The 18802-nt window shown below is 39.1% G+C and overlaps 1 protein-coding gene across 1 annotated transcript in view; it reads right to left on the reverse strand.

Moving 5' to 3' along the window:
• Positions 1–14511, reverse strand: part of LOC140520263 (xanthine dehydrogenase/oxidase) — a 112570-nt gene extending 98059 nt beyond the window's left edge. The window contains exons 1-2 of the mRNA XM_072634112.1: positions 14428–14511; positions 3222–3340 (exon numbers count right to left, since the gene is read on the reverse strand). Coding sequence (XP_072490213.1) covers positions 3222–3340; positions 14428–14473 — 165 coding nt within the window. The 5' untranslated portion in view covers positions 14474–14511. The remainder of the gene's footprint in view (positions 1–3221; positions 3341–14427) is intronic.
• Positions 14512–18802: the final 4291 nt, after the last annotated feature.

An 18802-nucleotide genomic window follows, 5' to 3' on the forward strand; every position in this document is an offset into this window, starting at 1 on the left:
ACTTGTACCTCGTCTGTATAAGAATCTGGTGTATATACTTCTGATGTTATGTAACCCTACCCTTGCTCTTTCTGTCCACATCATTTTCCTTTGGAATCATTTCAAAATTTCTAGAATCTCATTTCTTTGGTGTGGGTCCTATTTGCACCAGTGTAGACAGATCTCAATTCTGTAGCATCTTTAGGAAATGATCTTTGTGAGCTGTTATACCTGAAAAATTCATCACCCTCTAACCAAATTAGAGATGAACCTCCTCTAATTAGATAATATATACTGGTTCTCAGATGATAGCCTGTCACCAGGCCTACACTTAAAGCCTCTCTGGCCTGAAAGAGCCAACTAGATTAAACACGGCCCCTGAAAATTCAGGATCACCTGAACACTTACAGTGAGGTATAGAGGCCAGATCCTGGTCGAGGAATTTTCCAGATGACTATATATCCTAGAAAAGATTCTAGTGTAGTCTAGACCAGGGTACATGGTAGCCACAGTAAGAAGAGAAAGAAAAATTGGGCGTTAGAATTAAGCTGGCAATGATGGCCAAAAACAGGGGGAGAGGCATATATAAATAAGGAACAGAACTTTTTTGAGTCCAGGGAGCGAAAACAGGTTCAGGGACCAAGAAAGTTAAGGGCGTGAGTCCACCAGAATATTCCTAGCAACACTTTTTGTCATAGCAAAGAAATGGAAATAAAGGAGATAAATTGGGAAATGGCTCAACAAATTGTGGTACAATAAAGTAATATTACTGAACCATAAGAAACAATAAAAATGAAGAATTCGGAGAAGCTTTCTATAAAGTGATTCAAAGTAAAATGAACAGGAAAACAGTGAAAAGAAACAACACTGTGATTATAATGAATCCCCTCGGTCCTAGAAAAAGAGTTGAGAAATGGCAGGGATGTGGACTACAGCTGTGGGATACTGCATATGCTATAAGACTCTATTAATGCATTAGTTAGGTTTTCTGAATTTTCTTGCTTTTTAAATCCTTGATGTGAGACAAAGATCTCTGGGTGTAGGGGAGGAGGGGCGGTATATTCAGAACTATTTAACAGTGAAAGTGATACAAAAACAAGATACAAGTAAAATAAGGTTGTTACTGAGTTCTGTTTTGTTTGTTTTTAAAGAAATCCAAAAGAGTTTTATGCCTTGAGACTAAATAATTAGGAAGTAGTGAAAATTGTAAGCTGTGAGCTAAGGTCATGTTTACCCAAATCACTTCCAAGAAGGAACTGCAGCCCAGAGTTGATGCAATCTACAAGGTCTCCAGCCAATGGAGGAAGCTTTTATGTAACCCTTGTGTCAGAGGCCCCTTCCTGACAGAAGGTCCAACAGTCACTTTGGGAGAGCTCTCCCTCCTCCTGCTCTTTGTCCCCAAGTAGATTATCTAGGAACCTGAAGATGATTCTCCAATCTCCACCTCAGGCTCACAAGGTTCCAAATCACAAATGGCTTTAATAACAAGTTAAGGGAAAGGTTTTAGAAGGATTCATATCAAAATGGGCAGAAAATAAGATCTCTGAGTAAGCAGTCCTTACCCCAGAGCCTGTGCAGTTTCAAACAATACCAGATAAGTCAACCAAACATAAATGAAGTCTGCTTTGGGCTGGGTTCTGGGGACTCAAAGATGAAATAGTCCTTGCCCTCAAGGAACTTATATTCTATCAGGAGAGATAACGTGTCCATCAAAAGCACATACAAGATACAGTGTCCCAAAAGTCTTCGCTCTGTTTTAAACTTTCAGCTGCATGAAATCTTTTGAGGCATCACATATGTACAAAATAAACATAAGATAAATTTTCACTTTCATTGCATCCCTGACCTCTGAGGACCTCCCAAGGTTATCTCTCCATATTCAGAGTTTCCTGTGCAATGTTGTCTTTTCACAGAATCTTGGAATTGGAAGCAATGAATTACCTTTACGTAATGTCTGAACAAGCAGCCATCCAGCCTTTTCTGGAAAGCCTCCATTGAGAAGTGATACACACACACACACACACACGTATATATGTATATACACACATGTTTTTATATATATATACATAGAGACAGAAACATATGTATATGCACATATATGTATATATATATACACACACACGTGTGTTGATTGTGTTCATCCTTCATTGCTGAAAAAGACCACGCCATCAGAGAAATAATGACATTACTTGCACTTGACTTTGTTTTGAGTGAGGGAGAGCCGTGCAGGTTACCAGCCTCTCTTCTCCTCCAGAGCCATCTGAATCCAGTGACCAGATATTCATCAGGATGACTGGAGATGATCCAGGATGCACTGGGAGACCTTGGGCCCTTTAGGCCAAGGTCTTTGCAGGTACTCACTTAGGGTGAGGCAATGCCCATTCATTGAATAGGTATATATGTATTTTTACATACACATGCATATAGCTTTAAGGTTTGCAAAGAGCTTTTACCAACATTATCACATTTGAGTAGTGGCAACCAATTCATCATCCCCTCTGGCAGCTGGACATGAGGGCAAAGGAGACAGCAATGGTGACAGGGACTGCAGACTGGAGGGAGAAGGTGATGGCAGTCCACCACAGCCTCCAGCCTGATGACAAAGAATGCAGATCATGTCTGTTGGGAGGCATAGACACTTGTGTTTGGGAACAGTGAGGAGGCTTCTCCAACTCCCCTTCTCCTTCCACTTGTGCATTGGTTTACAGACATCTGTCATGATTTGTCCCTTTGTTATATCCTAACCAATTCTCTTTCTCATCATATAAAAGCATCTGGTATTAACCCAGAAATGAGCATTACCTCGTGTAAACTTTAATTGCAGTTAGGAATTATAAGTTGAGTTGTGGCCATGGTGCTTGATGTCACATAACATAATTGGCTAGAAAGTTCCCTTCCTTGCTCAGAGAAAAGATCAGAGTTTCTGATCAATTGTTAAAGGATTTTTGACTAGAGGCTTGCTGAGCAAAGTTAGTATTTTTTATAACTCTATAAACTCCTCAAAAGACAAAAGAAAGTATCCCATATGGATCTGGGCCTACAGCTTGTGTACATAAGAGAGTCCGTTCATTAGTGAATCTAGTCACAGCTTCAGCAAAAATTTTCAGCCCTAACTCTAGCCAGAGATAGGGAGGGAAAATGAGAGTGTGGTATGTGGGTCACTGAAGTAAAAATTCTCTACCCACTCCCAAAGGGAAAGGAAGAGTCAGGGGAGCAGCAAGAGGCCACATGGAAGGTCTCACCTGGAACCAAGCACAGCGAAAAAACAGGCATGGTCTGAAAGGACTCAGCTCTCTCTCACTCTCAGAGCCATGGGCGTAGAGAAAGTCCTCCCCAGCCTCAATGTTTTCCATTGTGATACCTAGAAGAAGGAAAAAAGGAAGCAAGTAATTATTAAGTGCCTATTATGAGTCAGTAACTGTGCTAAAAGCTTTACAAATATTATTTCATTTAATATTCATATCAACTCTAAGAGTAGTCATTGTTGTTATTCCTGTTTTATAGTTGAGAAAACTGAGTCAGAAAGTGGTTAAATGACTTGCCCAGGGTCATACAGCTAGAAAGTATCTAAGGCTAGATTTGAACTTGGGTCTATTAGGACTCTAGGCTCAGCATTCTATCCATTGTACCTCCTATCTATCTCCTAACAGAGGACACACTGACTATCTCTGTTTCTTTCTACCCATGTTCATATAGCATAGACTGAAGGCCCTTAACCACCCTCATTGCCATCCTCTGGACATTTTCCAGCTTATCAATGTACCCTCTAAAATGTTGTTCCCATAATTGCACACAGCATGTCTTCTGACACACAAATGAGACTAAGGAGGCCAGAGTACACTAGATTTATCACCTCTTTATTTCTAGAAGCTATACTCCATCTTAATACAGCCCAAGATCTCACTAACTTTTTGTTTTGGACTGCTCAAAGATTTAGGGCTGGAAAAAACCTGTAAGATCATCTAATCCAGCCTATTTTACAAATAAAAAACTGAGGCCCAGGGAGTTTATGTGCCTTGCCCAAGGTCATACAGGTAGTAAACAGACATAATGGAAACTGAACCTCAGTACTTGGACTTTTGATTCGTATTTATCCTGAAATCCACTAAAATCCCCAAACATTTTTCAGAGAAACTATATACTAACCATATCTTCCTAATCTAATTCTTATGAAATTGATCTCTTGAACCCAAGTGTATGGCTTCATATCTATCACTAATAAATTATTTTGTGATTAGATTCAGCAAAACTCTAGACTCTCTCAGTACAGTTACTAAACTTCTCTCCTTTACAGCTGTCTCTCTCTGTGCAGTTTTCCCTAGCTTCTAGCAAGCAATAGTTAAAGTGTTTTCCATTATAGTCTAGTCCCTGGTAGCTTCTCCCACAATAATTCTCCTTAGCCTCAAGCAGAAGACACTAGACACCTTTGTCTTGCCAAAATACATTTACAACTAAAAAAAAAAAAAAGAAAAGAAAATCCTTCCCAGATACCTTCATTATAAGTTGATTGCCAGTGCCCCAGGCATCACATAAAAATATCTCCCAAGGGTAGAGGAACCACTCTCCATTGCCCATCTAAGTATGACTTTCTAGCCAATTTCCTGTTGGCTCAGGATTATGGGTTGCAGTTTTTATCTTTTCTTACCCAGGGCTCAGGTGAAATATCTTTTGCCTACATTTCTATTTCCTGCTTGAAAGTGGTAGTGGGCATTCACTATTTTCTTAATTATCACAATCCTCTTCTCCCTGGGAAGTGTTAACCTGAAAGTTTGGTTAAAGTAGAGGTAACAGGCTAAATCCATACATTTTTATTATCTTATTATAAATTCATTATAAATTCTTTCTAAAGTAACAGTACTTGAATTCCATGGAGCCAGGATCAGAACCTAGCTACACAGTACAGAAATTGTCTGGCTTAAATACATTTTACCATGACAAAGGAACTCTCTTAGTTGAACAAATTGCAAATTTAGTAAGACAAGACAATTAACAAAGGAGTGTCAGTTGGAATTTATGATCCTAGGTTGTGGAAATTTCTTCTCTGTAACATATATCTCTGTGACATATGATAAGAAGAAAATCCTACTACTCTAGTGGCAAGCATCCTGTCATAAACAGGTCCTTGAAGTTGCTGACACAAGAAAGAGTACCTTTAACAGAGTTGACAAAGTCAAAATTACAACTTAGGACATCTGTGTTTTTCCTTAACACTAACATGCCATTAAAAGGGTCTCCTAAGGAAATTACTAAGTCAGCCCCATTTGCTTTGCTGATACACCAAAAGGCATTCTCTGAATTTACTTAAGATAACAAAAGAGACTATTAGGTCCAGACTCTTCTTAATTCAAGCTTTGACCCTTATTAAAGTCCAAAATTTATATCAAATATTATCAGAAATTAAATAGGGTTGTACTAATTACCTCTGGCTGCTTCCCCAAACATCTCCCCTATGTCCTGCATTCTAGACCCATTTGGGCTATAGTGAAATGCACCTGGAGGTGACCAGAATCTTTATTTCTGGGGAAGTAAACACAGTCAGAACAATTTCTGTAATGACCATAATAATGTAAAGGAAAACAACAGTAAAAAAAATTTTTAAATTCTTCTCAATTTAGTGTGTAATCATAACTTCAGAGAACTGCTTGATAATGAAACCTGACCTCGGCAAAAAAAAAAAAAAAAAAAAGGTGGGTTATTAGTGATGAACAGAGCATACATTTTCCTACATGGCCCACATATTCATTTGTCTTACTTTTAAAGTTACAAGGGAAAGTTCTGTTGACAAAGGTAGAGGGACTAGGAAAATGTGACTGGGAAGTGTGAAAGAAAAAAAGGAAGAAAGAAAGAAAGAAAGAAAGAAAGAAAGAAAGAAAGAAAGAAAGAAAGAAAGAAAGAAAGAAAGAAAGAAAGAAAGAAAGAAAGAAAGAAGGAAGGAAAGAAAGAAAGAAAGAAAGAAAGGAGGAAGGAAAGAAGAAGGAAAGGAAGGAAGGAAGGAAAGAAGGAAGGAAAGAAGGAAGAAAGAATAAAAGAAAGAAAGAAAGAGAGAGAGAAAGAGAAAGAAAGAAAGAAAGAATCAAAGAAAGAAAGGGAAGGAGTAAGGAAGGAAGTGAAGGAAGGAGGAAGGCAGAGAAAAAAACATTTTTAATTAAGCATATTTTATTACTAAATTCTAGTATATATTTATTATTATGTCTATTTATTAAATTAAATTGTATTTAATTCTTAAAAATAAGTCCTGTCAGGTCTAAGGACTAATAACATATTCCATTACTTTGCTGCATAAGTATAGTCCTTAGAACTAGAAAAGAACTTATAAGAAAACTAGAACAGAAGATTTAGGAAACTATTTTTAAAAATACATTATATAAGTTTTGGCTATTATAATTTGAATTATAGAATATTTTGCCCAGATGCCCAGTCTCTCTATTCAATTCAGTTCATACATGTTAAGGAACTAGTAAACTATTCAACACAAATAGATTTATGGTCCTAAAAAAAGAATTGAGTACTCTTGACTTGTCCCTGATATTGGTTTTAAGTAATGAGAAGACAACTTGTAAAGTGTTCTGGCCTACATTAGGACCAAAAACGTCACAAGGTCATGGAATGTTAAACACTGGAAGGGACCTCCGCCACTTCTATCTATACAACTAGGACTCATTTTCCTCATCTGTAAAATGAGGGGGTTGGACCAAGATGACTTTAAGTCTATGATCTGTGGTCTCTACCAAGCCTAAATCTGCCCCTCTCTGACTAATACATAGTTCTAATTCTACCTTCATGGGGCCAAGCAAACCTAATTTAATGACATTCCTGTATTATAATTGAATTCAACAGAAGATTATCATGCACTTCCTAAGTATAATCACTTTATTTACCAAGTGTAGCAATAAAGTTTGAAAAATGCTTTCTTAGCTTTTGTCTTTTTTTATTACTTTATTTTTACTTCTCCCACTACCCCACAAAGGAACTGAAGGCAAAGTAGGGCCTGGGGAGGCACTTTACACTACATGGAATATATTTATTTGTAAAGGGCAATGCCCTAGAAAAATACACACTGTTAATTTATGGGTTACCACTCAACCATTTCTGAGGACACTGACAGGCAGAGCTTGGGAGAGGAAGAGGGAAAATGCCTGTCACACCAGCTCACATATATATATAGTACAGGAGGCAAATGAAATGTACTTTGGGGGTATCAGGCATTGAAAATAATTCCTGTGTATTTTTCTTAAAAATGAAACCTGAGGGGGCGGAGCCAAGATGGCGGAGTAGAAAGATGCACATACACATAGCTCCAAACTCACAACCCATAGAACATCTGTAAAAAGGAACTCACGGCAAATTCTGGAGCAACAGAGGCCATAGAACAGGGGAGCGAAGGAGATTTCTGTTCCAGAGGGACCTGCAAACCTCTCACAAAAGGTCCTTCATGCCACGGACTGGGAGACCAGCACAGCCCTGCCACGCCTGCAGCACCGAGAGCAGATCTGAGCGGGCTTCAGAGATGGAATCTCCAGCAGCAGCGTGGGTCCCTCCACCCACAGGTGATGGGGGTCAGTGAGAGGGTCTCTTTGGCGGGTTGAGAGGGGAGTGGGGTGCTCCCATAACTCAGGCCCCCTCGGGAGACAGCAGCTGAGGCAGCAGCAGACCAGGGCTCCCCAAGCAGGCAGGAGCCTGGATCCATTGTTGAAGGTCTCTGCATAAAGCCTCTGAGGGAACTGAGCCTGTGAGGCGGCCCTGCCCCCACCTGAGCACCTGAACTTAATCTCACACTGAATAGCAGCTCTGCCCCCGCCAAAAGCCCTGAAGCTGGGAAGCAGCATTTGAATCTCAGACCCCAAGCGCTGGCTGGGATGATCAGGAGGTGAGGTGGGTATGAGGAGAATATTCAGAGGTCAAGTCACTGGCTAGGAAAATGCCCAGAAAAGGGAAAAGAAATAAGACTATAGAAGGCTACTTTCTTGGTGAACAGGCATTTCCTCCCTTCCTTTCTGATGAGGCAGAACAATGCTTACCATCAGGCAAAGACACAGAAGTCAAGGTTTCTGTGTCCCAGCCCACCCAGTGGGCTCAGGCCATGGAAGAGCTCAAAAACAATTTTGAAAATCAAGTTAGAGAGGTGGAGGAAAAGCTGGGAAGAGAAATGAGAGACATGAAGTCAAAGCATGAACAGCAGGTCAGCACCCTGCTAAAGGAGACCCAAAAAAATGCTGAAGAAAATAACACCTTGAAAAATAGGCTAACTCAATTGGAAAAAGAGGTTCAAAAAGCCAATGAAGAGAAGAATGCTTTCAAAAGCAGAATTAGCCAAATGGAAAAGGAGATTCAAAAGCTCACTGAAGAAAATAGTTCTTTCAAAATTAGAATGGAACAGGTGGAGGCTAATGACTTTATGAGAAACCAAGAAATCACAAAACAAAACCAAAAGAATGAAAAAATGGAAGATCATGTGAAATATCTCAGTGGAAAAACAACTGACCTGGAAAATAGATCCAGGAGAGACAATTTAAAAATTATGGGCCTACCTGAAAGCCATGATCAAAAAAAGAGCCTAGACATCATCTTTCATGAAATTATCAAGGAAAACTGCCCTGAGATTCTAGAACCAGAGGGCAAAATAAATATTCAAGGAATCCACAGAACACCGCTTGAAAGAGATCCAAAAAGAGAAACTCCTAGGAACATTGTGGCCAAATTCCAGAGTTCCCTGGTCAAGGAGAAAATATTGCAAGCAACTAGAAAGAAACAATTCAAGTATTGTGGAAATACAATCAGGATAACACAAGATCTAGCACCCTCTACATTAAGGGATCAAAGCGAATGGAATAGGATATTCCAGAAGTCAAAGGAACTAGGACTAAAACCAAGAATCACCTACCCAGCAAAACTGAGTATAATACTTCAGGGGAAAAATTGGTCTTTCAATGAAATAGAGGACTTTTAAGCATTCTTGATGAAAAGACCAGAGCTGAAAAGAAAATTTGACTTTCAAACACAAGAATGAAGAGAAGCATGAAAAGGTGAACAGCAAAGAGAAGTCATAAGGGACTTACTAAAGCTGAACTGTTTACATTCCTACATGGAAAGACAATATTTGTAACTCTTGAAACTTTTCAGTATCTGGGTACTGGGTGGGATTACACACACACACATGCACATACGCACACACACATAGAGACAGAGTGCACAGAGTGAATTGAAGAGGATGGGATCATATCCTAAAAAAATGAAATCAAGCAGTGAGAGAGAAATATATTGGGAGGAGAAAGGGAGAAATTGAATGGGGCAAATTATCTCTCATAAAAGAGGCAAGCAAAAGACTTATTAGTGGAGGGATAAAGAGGGCAGGTGAGAGAAAAACATGTTTACTCTCATCACATTTGACTAAAGGAAGGAATAAAATGCACACTCATTTTGGTATGAAAACCTATCTTGCTACTCCCATTCTCCACTGGCAGTAATCTCCCCAGGTATTAAGGGTAGACCTTGCAGACAGTCATAAGAGCCTGAAGAGACAGAAACATTTTTCTCTCCTCTGGCTATAGAAACCTGTCTCTGTTCACGATAAACATTTCTGTCCCCAGTGAAAGGAAGAATCAGACTTATTTAAACTTTTGCAATGCCACAAATATGTGATGAAAAATTGTTTCTTAGAGTTATCAACAGTAGAATTGCTTAAAAGGGGGTTTCTTAAGAGGAAGCATTGGCCAATTCAAGTGCACAGGTCCAACATATAGAGAATGAATAGGACACAGCTGAGAGAATCACTTACAAAGCACATTGGGAATGATGCTAATAAGAAATGATCTATTTGGGACACTTTTAGTTTTTGAAATTATCTCATTTAGTTATTTTTTTAAAACTGATGCCTTTTGTTTTAAACTAATTATTTTTCTATTTGTCACACCTATCCCTATTCCAGAGGCCTTCCAACAACAAAACATAGTTAAGCAAATTTTGTTATTAATAATGTGCTACACATAATTTAGGGATAATCTAGAGAGTGGACCTAAGAGTTTATTGATATAGAGAACTCCCAGATGAGGAAATCTCTGCTATTGATGCAGATTGGCACCTTTTCTGGAAGGCTTAGAGACTTGCTTAGAGCCCTGATAGGTTAAGGGCCCAGGATCCCATAGTTGGTATGTATCAGTGGTGTGACTTGAATGAAGGCTCTCCTGGCCCTGCGACCATCTCTCTAACCATTATGCTACATTGCCTCTATATACTTACTAAATTTACTGTAGACTTTTTTTTAAAAAAGCAATTGTTCCTAAAAGGAGTTCACAAATACATATGCGATCAACATTTTTGTTCTATATATTGAAATATTAATGTTTATTAGTAACGGAGTTTATGATAATAAGTAACATTCAAGAAGCAAACCAAGACTCAAAAACAACGGACATATAATTCATGCCTTCAGTATGTACAATATTCTCTCCCATAGTCCTTCCCTCTCATCAGTTAAGAGGAGGAAAGTGTACTCATCATATGTTCTCTGAGAATGACCTGTGACTCCATTTAATGAGTTCAATTGGCTTTGAGCATTATTTTCATTTACTTATTTTAGTCATTGTGTATTTTGTTTTTCTGATTCTTTGTTATGCATCCGTTCATTCTAATCTTCTGGTGTTCTTTTGAACTCTCCATATTTATTATTTATTATTTTTTTATTTATTATTATTTTTTTTAAGTGATGTAATATTCCATTGGGCAGCGAGGTGGCGCAGTGGATAGAGCTCTGAGTCAGGAAGATCCAAGTTCAAATTTGATCTCAGACACTAGCTGTGAGACACTGGGCAAACCACTTAACCCTGTTTGCCTCAGTTTCCTAATCTGTCAAATAAGCTGGAGGAGGATATGGGCAAACCACTCCAATATCTTTGCCAAGAAAATCTCAAATGGGGTCATGAATGTTCAGACATAACTAAAAAGACTGAACAACAAAATATTCCATTGCATTCTCATACATTTCTTTGATGACATACAAGTGTGTACAGAATGATTGTGTCTAATGGTAGCCGTCTCTAGGGCAGCAGGGGAGGTGGAAGGGGAAAAAAGAAATTTACATGATAACTTTATTATATATTTAAAAGGAATAGCAAATTGTACATAATAGATTTGTAGTTTCATGTGCAATCATCTTTTTTATTGTATTACATTATGGAAATGCTCATTTTATTCCACAAATTTAAAATAAAATAAATAAATATTTTTAAAAAAGGATTTTATAAAAAAGGTAATAGGGAACCACTTGAGTTTATTGAGCAGGATCAAACCTGTGATTTAGGAAGATTACTTTGACAATTAAGTAAAGGATGGATGGAGTGGGGAGAGACTTGAGGCAAGGAGACCAACATCAGAGTTTTGCAGCAGTCTAGGTGTGAGGTGATGAAGGCTTGTAATTCCTCTCCAAAATGCTTGTACTCACTGCCTGCATCTCAGAGATGTAGCAAAGATCAAATAAGAAACTGTATGTAAAGCCTTCTATAAACTCTAAGATGCTGAAGAATTGTAATCTATTATTATAATATTACAATGAATAACATTAGAAGTTGCATACAGCTATAAAATAATGATTTTATTCATTCATTCATTTATTTGTTTATTCATTCATTCGTTTGTTTGTTTATTTATTCCTGATTCCAGGAATAATAGTGAGACACGGTGTTTTGTAGCAGATAAAAAGCTAGTTTCAGGGCCAGGATGACCTGGGTTCAAGTTCAGTCTATGGGACATATTGGCTGCCTGACCCTGGGCACTCTCAGTGCCCCAGAATTCTCTCTCTCATTTGATGATGATAACAGTACCAGTATTGCTCCACATAGTAATGTTCTACAAGAAGCTTCTTTGGAGCCTGAAATGCTCAAAAACTATGCAAGGGGAGCACAAGCTCCAACACTTTCTTGCTTTTCCAAACTGGAAAGATTTCTGTCGCTGGGATTCAGTGTCATAGAGAGATCCTAGTGTTAGGAGTCAAGAAACAATCCAGTTATGTCCCTGACTACATGACCATACATGGTCAGGTCTCTTCCTCTGTCTTTGGATAGAGAGCTGGATCTAGAGTCAAGAAGACCTAAGTTCCACTCTAGCCTCAGATATTCATCAACTGTGTGCTTTTGAGGAAGTCACTTCATCAGTATGCCTGAATTTTATCACCTGTAAAATGGGGATGATAAATAGCACCTTCTTCCCAGGGTTGTCATGAGGATCAAATAAGAAAATATTTGTCAAGTCCTTTGCAAATCTTAAAGTCCCATAAATGCTAATTATTAGTAGTATATTGTTACTATTAATTCAATTTAACAAGCATTTATTAAGCACCTACTATTTGCCAAGCACTGTGCTGAGCTTCAGATATAGAGGTGTGGTAGCAAAAGTTAAGTTTCCACAGCAAGTTATTGTTAGTTGATGAAGTCACTGAGAATAAGTTAGATAATAAGAAGGCCAGCAGACTGCAGGTGGACTCAATCAATCAAAAGAAAGACAATGGCCTACAGAAAATTACAAAGTTTTTGATAAAGGAACCAGATTTACCGCTAGCTGGAATTAGCCGAGACAAATGACCTGGAGACTTTTCTTCACTGTGCTTGCTTAATGAACCTCACGTATTTAAGCACGCACACCCCACATAAACTTACCCCTCCATTTTATGATCATGGGTCCCATGTTAAAGCATATTTGGGAGGGGAAATCACACTGGGGGGCGGGGTTACTTAATGGTAATGTAGAGAGGATGGTGACCTGATGGAAAATGAACCAATCCATCTCCTGATGGGAGGATCTGTCTTGAACTAACAGTATGTAGCTCATCTCACTTCTGTATTCTGTGCTCCCTCCTCCTGAAAAGGGGCTGGGGGTCTGCTTTGGCCAAAGTGTTCAATTCCTCTGAACTCTGCTGTAATGAATTTTCCTTGATGCCTTTTTCGTGTCGAGTGTTTCTAATAAAGGCAAAAAGAAACTGCCTATGCCCTCAAGGAGCTAACATCTTATGCAAGGGAATTAATATGTACACACAAAAATAAATATAGCATATGTAGAGTTATTTTGGAGTGGGCTGCACAGTTCAAATATTAAAGATATTTTCTTTAAAATAGGTCTAATAATAACAATAGTCTTACTTCAAGAACAATGCTTCAAGAATACTTCTGAACTAATGCATTATTATTTGGACCTTACCAATATATCGTCACTATCCTCAGCCACTAAATGTTTAATAATTACTACCTACAAACTAGTGTGCCAAGTACTATGGATGCAAATATGAAGAATGAAAAAATCCAACTCTCAAGACCTTACATGCTAATGAAGGTGATGGCAGGTTCATGTATAAGTATACACAGAATAAATATGAAGAGAATTAAAAGAAACAAATACAAACCAGTAAAATAGAAGGTAGTTTTGGAGGGAGGCCTCTAGTTTTGGAAGAAGTGGGGTTCAGGACAGGCTTAGAATGGGAGGGAAGCTTGAGCTTGAAGGAAGAGAAGGCTTCTCTGAGGCAGAGGTGAGGGAGTACGTATAGACATGGAGGACAGCCCTTCCAAAGGTGCACAGCCTATGATGTCCTTCCATGGAGGGGACAACAGCCCTGCTCCAAGCCCAGGTTGGGGACCTCTCTGTTGTAAACTTAATGTTAACCAGAAACTTTGGCTATTATTTTCTGTTCTACCCAGAGACTGACAAAAGTTCACACTATCTAGAGCCAACACAGTGATTAGGATTTACAGCATCCCATTATGTTATCTTTCAGTGTTCTGGAGTGCTTGGAGTGGGTCCCTTGGGGACCTTGTCTGGTTTGAGAAAGAAAAGAGAAAAGAACAGAATCCATTCCTGGCTGCCCCTGCTGGAGGGTGCAGGAGGAACAGGAATTGAAGCTGTGACTGGACTTCCCAAAGGGGCTTGAGCTGCTGGATTAGAGTGGAGAAACTCCTCCGTGCCCAAAATGAGCTCCCAGTCCCCTGGTTATAAAAACTTGTGCTTTCAAAAAGCAAAACAATTGCTTCTGGGGGGAAGCGGAATCACTGCTCACAGGCGAAGTCTCCAGACTAGGACACATCTTTTTCTTGATCCTTATTTTACAGATGAGGAAACTGAGGCAGAGGTTAAGTGACTTGCCCAGAATCACAGAGCCAGTAAGTATCTGAGGTTACATTTGAACTCAGGTCTTCCTGATTCCAGGCCCAGCAAGTTATCTTCTGTGCCACCTAGCCATCCTTAGTCTTCTGCTTAGAGACTCTATCAGGCTACCCAGGGACAAAGCTGTTGGCAAGCTACCTGATCTGAAACTGGAAAAATGTATTTTTCTTCCTCCTTAAACTTTTCTTGCTAGACCTATTATTGAAGGTTTCCTATTTAGCCACTGGGCAAAAAGCCCTAGGAAGACATTGGGGAACTGCCTTTTTGGAGCCCATGATGTGACCTTGGGTTATCTGACTCCCTTACCTGAGGCTGTGCCCAGATCCTTGTCAGTTCTGTATCCTACTTCCATGCTGTTTTCTCAGAATGATAGTGATGATAGGCTAGAGAATCAGGAATAATGGCAGGTGACCACAGACTCCAGGAGCGATAGCGATCAAACCTAGGAAATTACAGTCTCCATGTTGTCAATGGTGACTATTATTCTAATCCGGAAAATAATAACTTGGGTTTCCAGAGCATGCTGACATTTACAGAATGTTCTCTCAACAGCCTCCTGGATGCAAGTAGGTAGGACTTTAAAAATCCATTTTGCAGGTGAGGAAACTAAGGCTCACAGAGACAGAGGCTTGCCCATGTGTTACAAGGCTGTTGGTACTAGAACACAATCCCAGGTCTTCTGTCTCTAGGGTCTTCACTAGATCATGGATGGGGAACCCAAAGCCCCGATGCCATTAAAGAGGTTCTCTTAAGATGTCATTGTGGTTGCTTTTTTACCATTTGTATCTTTCCTTTCAATTTTCCCATTTGTAGAATGGGGATAATGGTAACATGTACCTGCCAGGGTTGTTGTGAGGATCATATGACAGCAGGTTGGGTATGTTGGGAACAGGAGGTGAGAGTGCAAGTAAAGAGTGGAGGGATGTCGAGGTTGTGAGAGCGAGGGAGAGGTGGTGCCTTTGATAGTAATAAGAAAGATGGGAAGAAGGGAGAGGTTTTGGGGAAAGATAATGAGTTTAGTGTTGGGCATACTGAGTTTGAGACGCTTACAGGATATCCAATTTAAGATATGCCCAAAGGGGAGTTAGTAATGTGGACCTCAGGAGAGAGATCAGAGTTGGATATGTAGATTTAGAATTGTCTACATAAAATTAACTCATAATTCAACCTATGGGAGAAGATGAGATCACCGAGCATGATGATAGAGAAAAAAAAAAGAGGAGACCCCTGGAGAACACTCTCAGTTAAGTGGGTACGACTCAGATGAAGGTCCAGCAAAGGAGACAGAGAAGGGGTGGTCAGGCAGGTAGAAAGAGGACCAGCAGAGAATGGAGTCGTGTAAACCTATATCCAGAGAGGATCAAGGAGAAGAGGGTGACGTACAGCATCAGATGCTGCAAGACAGATGAAGCCTGAGAAAAAGCCATTGGATTTGGGAATTAAGTGATCAATAACTTTGGAGAAACAGTTTCTGTTGAATGATGAGGTCAGAAGCCAGATTGCAGAGGATTTAGAAGCAAGAGGACAGAGAGGAAATGGAAAGAAATCAACACAGCCAAATCCATTGTTGGTTCTGACAATGCTTCCTCATTCCAAAGACTTACTGCCTTTCCAGAAGAAAGAAGCCTTCAGTGTTGGATCTCTGAAGCTGTGTTTGGTTTCTACATTCAAATGTTGTTTTCCTTGACATTATTTTGATCATTGTAATAATTGTTCTTTTAGCCTGCATAAATGCCTAAAAGTTTTCCTAAGTTTCCCCAAATTCCGCATATTTGAAATTGCTTTCATAAATAATCAGGTGAGAGGGGCTGAAGAATAACAGAAAACCTCACTTGGAATCAGGAAGACCTGAGTTTGAACACCATCTTAGACATTTAGTAACTATGTGACTCTAGGCAAGTAACAGCCTCTCTGTGCCTCAGTTTTCTCATCCGTAGAAGGAAGGAGTTGGACTAGGTGGCCTTTTATGCTCCTGCCAGTTCTAAATCTGTGCTCCAATATATCACAAATTATTCAGCTACTCCTCAGTTGATGGGTCCCCCCTTTGTTCTTAATAACTACAGAGATGCTTAAAAATTTTTTATTTATGTGGGAATCTTACCTTTGGTCTTTGACCTCCTTGGGATACATAATAGTGACAGCCCTGGGTCAAAAGGTGTTCATAGTTTAGAGACTTTTGTACTATAAGTCCTTATTATTTTCCAGAAGGTTAGGCTACTTCCAATCATACATTAGTGAGCTTGTCTTCTCATGTGAAAGTCTGCTAAGAAATTATCTGGCATAGTTGGACTTGGAAGATCTGGGTCAAAATCCAATTTCAGGAACTTACTCGCTGTGTGACCATGGGCAATGACTTAACTTCTCTGAGCATCTGCATCTGTAAAATGCATGTAATAATGCCTACACTGCTTGATACATGGTTGCCACTGCTGGACATCACATTTTTGCTACACTGCATGAAATAAAGAAATCCTCAAATGACTCTTCTTACACATATATACACAGTAACCCTGACAGAAGGCAGTTCAGGTTTCTTTTCTTTTCTTTTTTTTTAATAGTATTTATTCATTTATTTATTGATTTTTAAAATTTATTTATTTGACATTCATTTTAACAAAATTTTGGGTTCCAAATTTTCTCCCCTTTTATCCCCTCCCCCCCAAACACCAAGCATTCTAATTGCCCCTGTGACCAATCTGCTCTCTCTTCTATCATCCCTCTCTGCCCTTGTCTCCATCTTCTCTTTTGTCCTGTAGGGCCAGATAGCTTTCTATACCCCTTTACCTGTATTTCTTATTTCCTAGTGGTAAGAACATTACAGTTGATCCTAACACTTTGAGTTCCAACTTCTTTACCTCCCTCCCTTCCCACCCCTTCCCTTTGGAAGGCAAGCAATTCAATATAGGCCAAATCTGTGTAGTTTTGCAAATGACTTCCATAATAGTTGTGTTGTATAAGACTAACTATATTTCCCTCCATCCTATGCTGTCCCCCATTACTTCTATTATCTTTTGATCCTGTCCCTCCCCATGAATGTCAACCTCAAATTGCTCCCTCCTCCCCATGTCCTCCCTTCCATCATCCCCCCCACCCTGCTTATCCCCTTATCCCCCACTTTCCTGTATTGTTTAATTGTCAGCAAGTTCTTTCATAATAGTGCCAAAATCTGACTGTCAGTAACCTCCCAGTCATTCTGCCAGTGGGACCAAACCAAGCAAGCTGAACTTCTCTCCTACTGGACAGTCCTTCAAATATTGGAAGAGGAAGGAAAAGGAAGTAGCATTTACTAAGTGCCTACTATGTGCCAGGCACTGGGCTAAGCACTTTAAAAATAAGCTCTCATTTTATCTTTACAACCATCATGTGCAATAGGTACTACTCTTATCCCTGTTTCACAATTAATTCATTCTAATTTCATATAGAGATTAAATGACAACAGCTAAGAAATATCTGAAGCTGGATTTGAACTCAGGTCTTTTCTGAATCCAAGCCCAGTACATTATCCCCTATGCCACCACAAACACTGACACAAGCACACATATACATGTCTTCTTTTGGCTAAATACCCCCAGATTTTCCAGCGGCCCTCATTTGCTCATTGCAAAAGTTATTAAAGACCTTGGGCTGAGGGTAGCTATATCAGCTACCAGCTGCAGGAGTATTTTCTCAAACAAATGGAAAGCCAAATGAAAACCTTATTATCGAGAGTATGTATCATCAGGGATCATCATATATCTATCTATCTTTCTATCTATCTATCTATCTACCTATCTATCTGTCTGTCTATCTATCTATCTACCTACCTATCTACCTGTCTATCTGCTATATACATATGTATGCACATACATATATACATATGCATGTGTATGCACACATATATGTATATATACACATGTATATGAAATTCAAGGTATCTTGGTCCTATGATGGATAGAAATCTAGATTTAGAATCATGAAGACTTAAAATAGAAGCCTGTTTCAGATATTTCCTAGCTATTGTCACTTAATCGCTATCTGTCTCAGTGTGACCCAGTGTGAGTCCCGTAGCCTCAGTTTTTTTTATCTATAAAATCCAATTAATAATATCTCTTATCTCACAAGGTTGCTGTGAAGATCAAATGAGATAATATTTGTAAAAGTGCTTTGCAAATTTTAGAGGATTCTATAAATGCTAGCTATTATTAATTCACTTGGTGTTTATTTTTGAATTCTACCTCTTTTCCTCATTATCTATGTGACTCAAAGATTAATTAATCTGGAAAAAAAGATTAATTGATCAATGATTTGGGCTTTAGGTGTGAAGAAGGCATAAATTTTCAAAAAGTATCTTTTGAATTTACTTTCTTTACCTTTTATATGCAGAAGGTTAGACCCAATGATCCTCTGAGCTGGGTATTCTAGGGAGCAATAGGTTTACTTGTAAATATAATTGAGGCCCAGCACCTCTTTTGAAGAGGTCATTTAACCAGCTCTAATAGGAGGCCATCATAGAAGAAAATCAGACTCTGAGTCCACTGGCAACATAATGACTTAGGGAACTTTGTGCAGGTCTTAGTCTTGAGAATTAAAATTGACTGTCGGATTTTAGTTATTATAAATTTCTTTGGACAATAGACCTGAGAAGGCTCAGTGTGGAGGATAATTTGAAAATGCAGGTTTCTAGTCAGAGCACTAGTTTTCA

This window comes from Notamacropus eugenii, chromosome 1, assembly GCF_028372415.1.
Source record: "Notamacropus eugenii isolate mMacEug1 chromosome 1, mMacEug1.pri_v2, whole genome shotgun sequence".
NCBI classification, from domain to species: Eukaryota; Metazoa; Chordata; class Mammalia; order Diprotodontia; family Macropodidae; genus Notamacropus; species Notamacropus eugenii.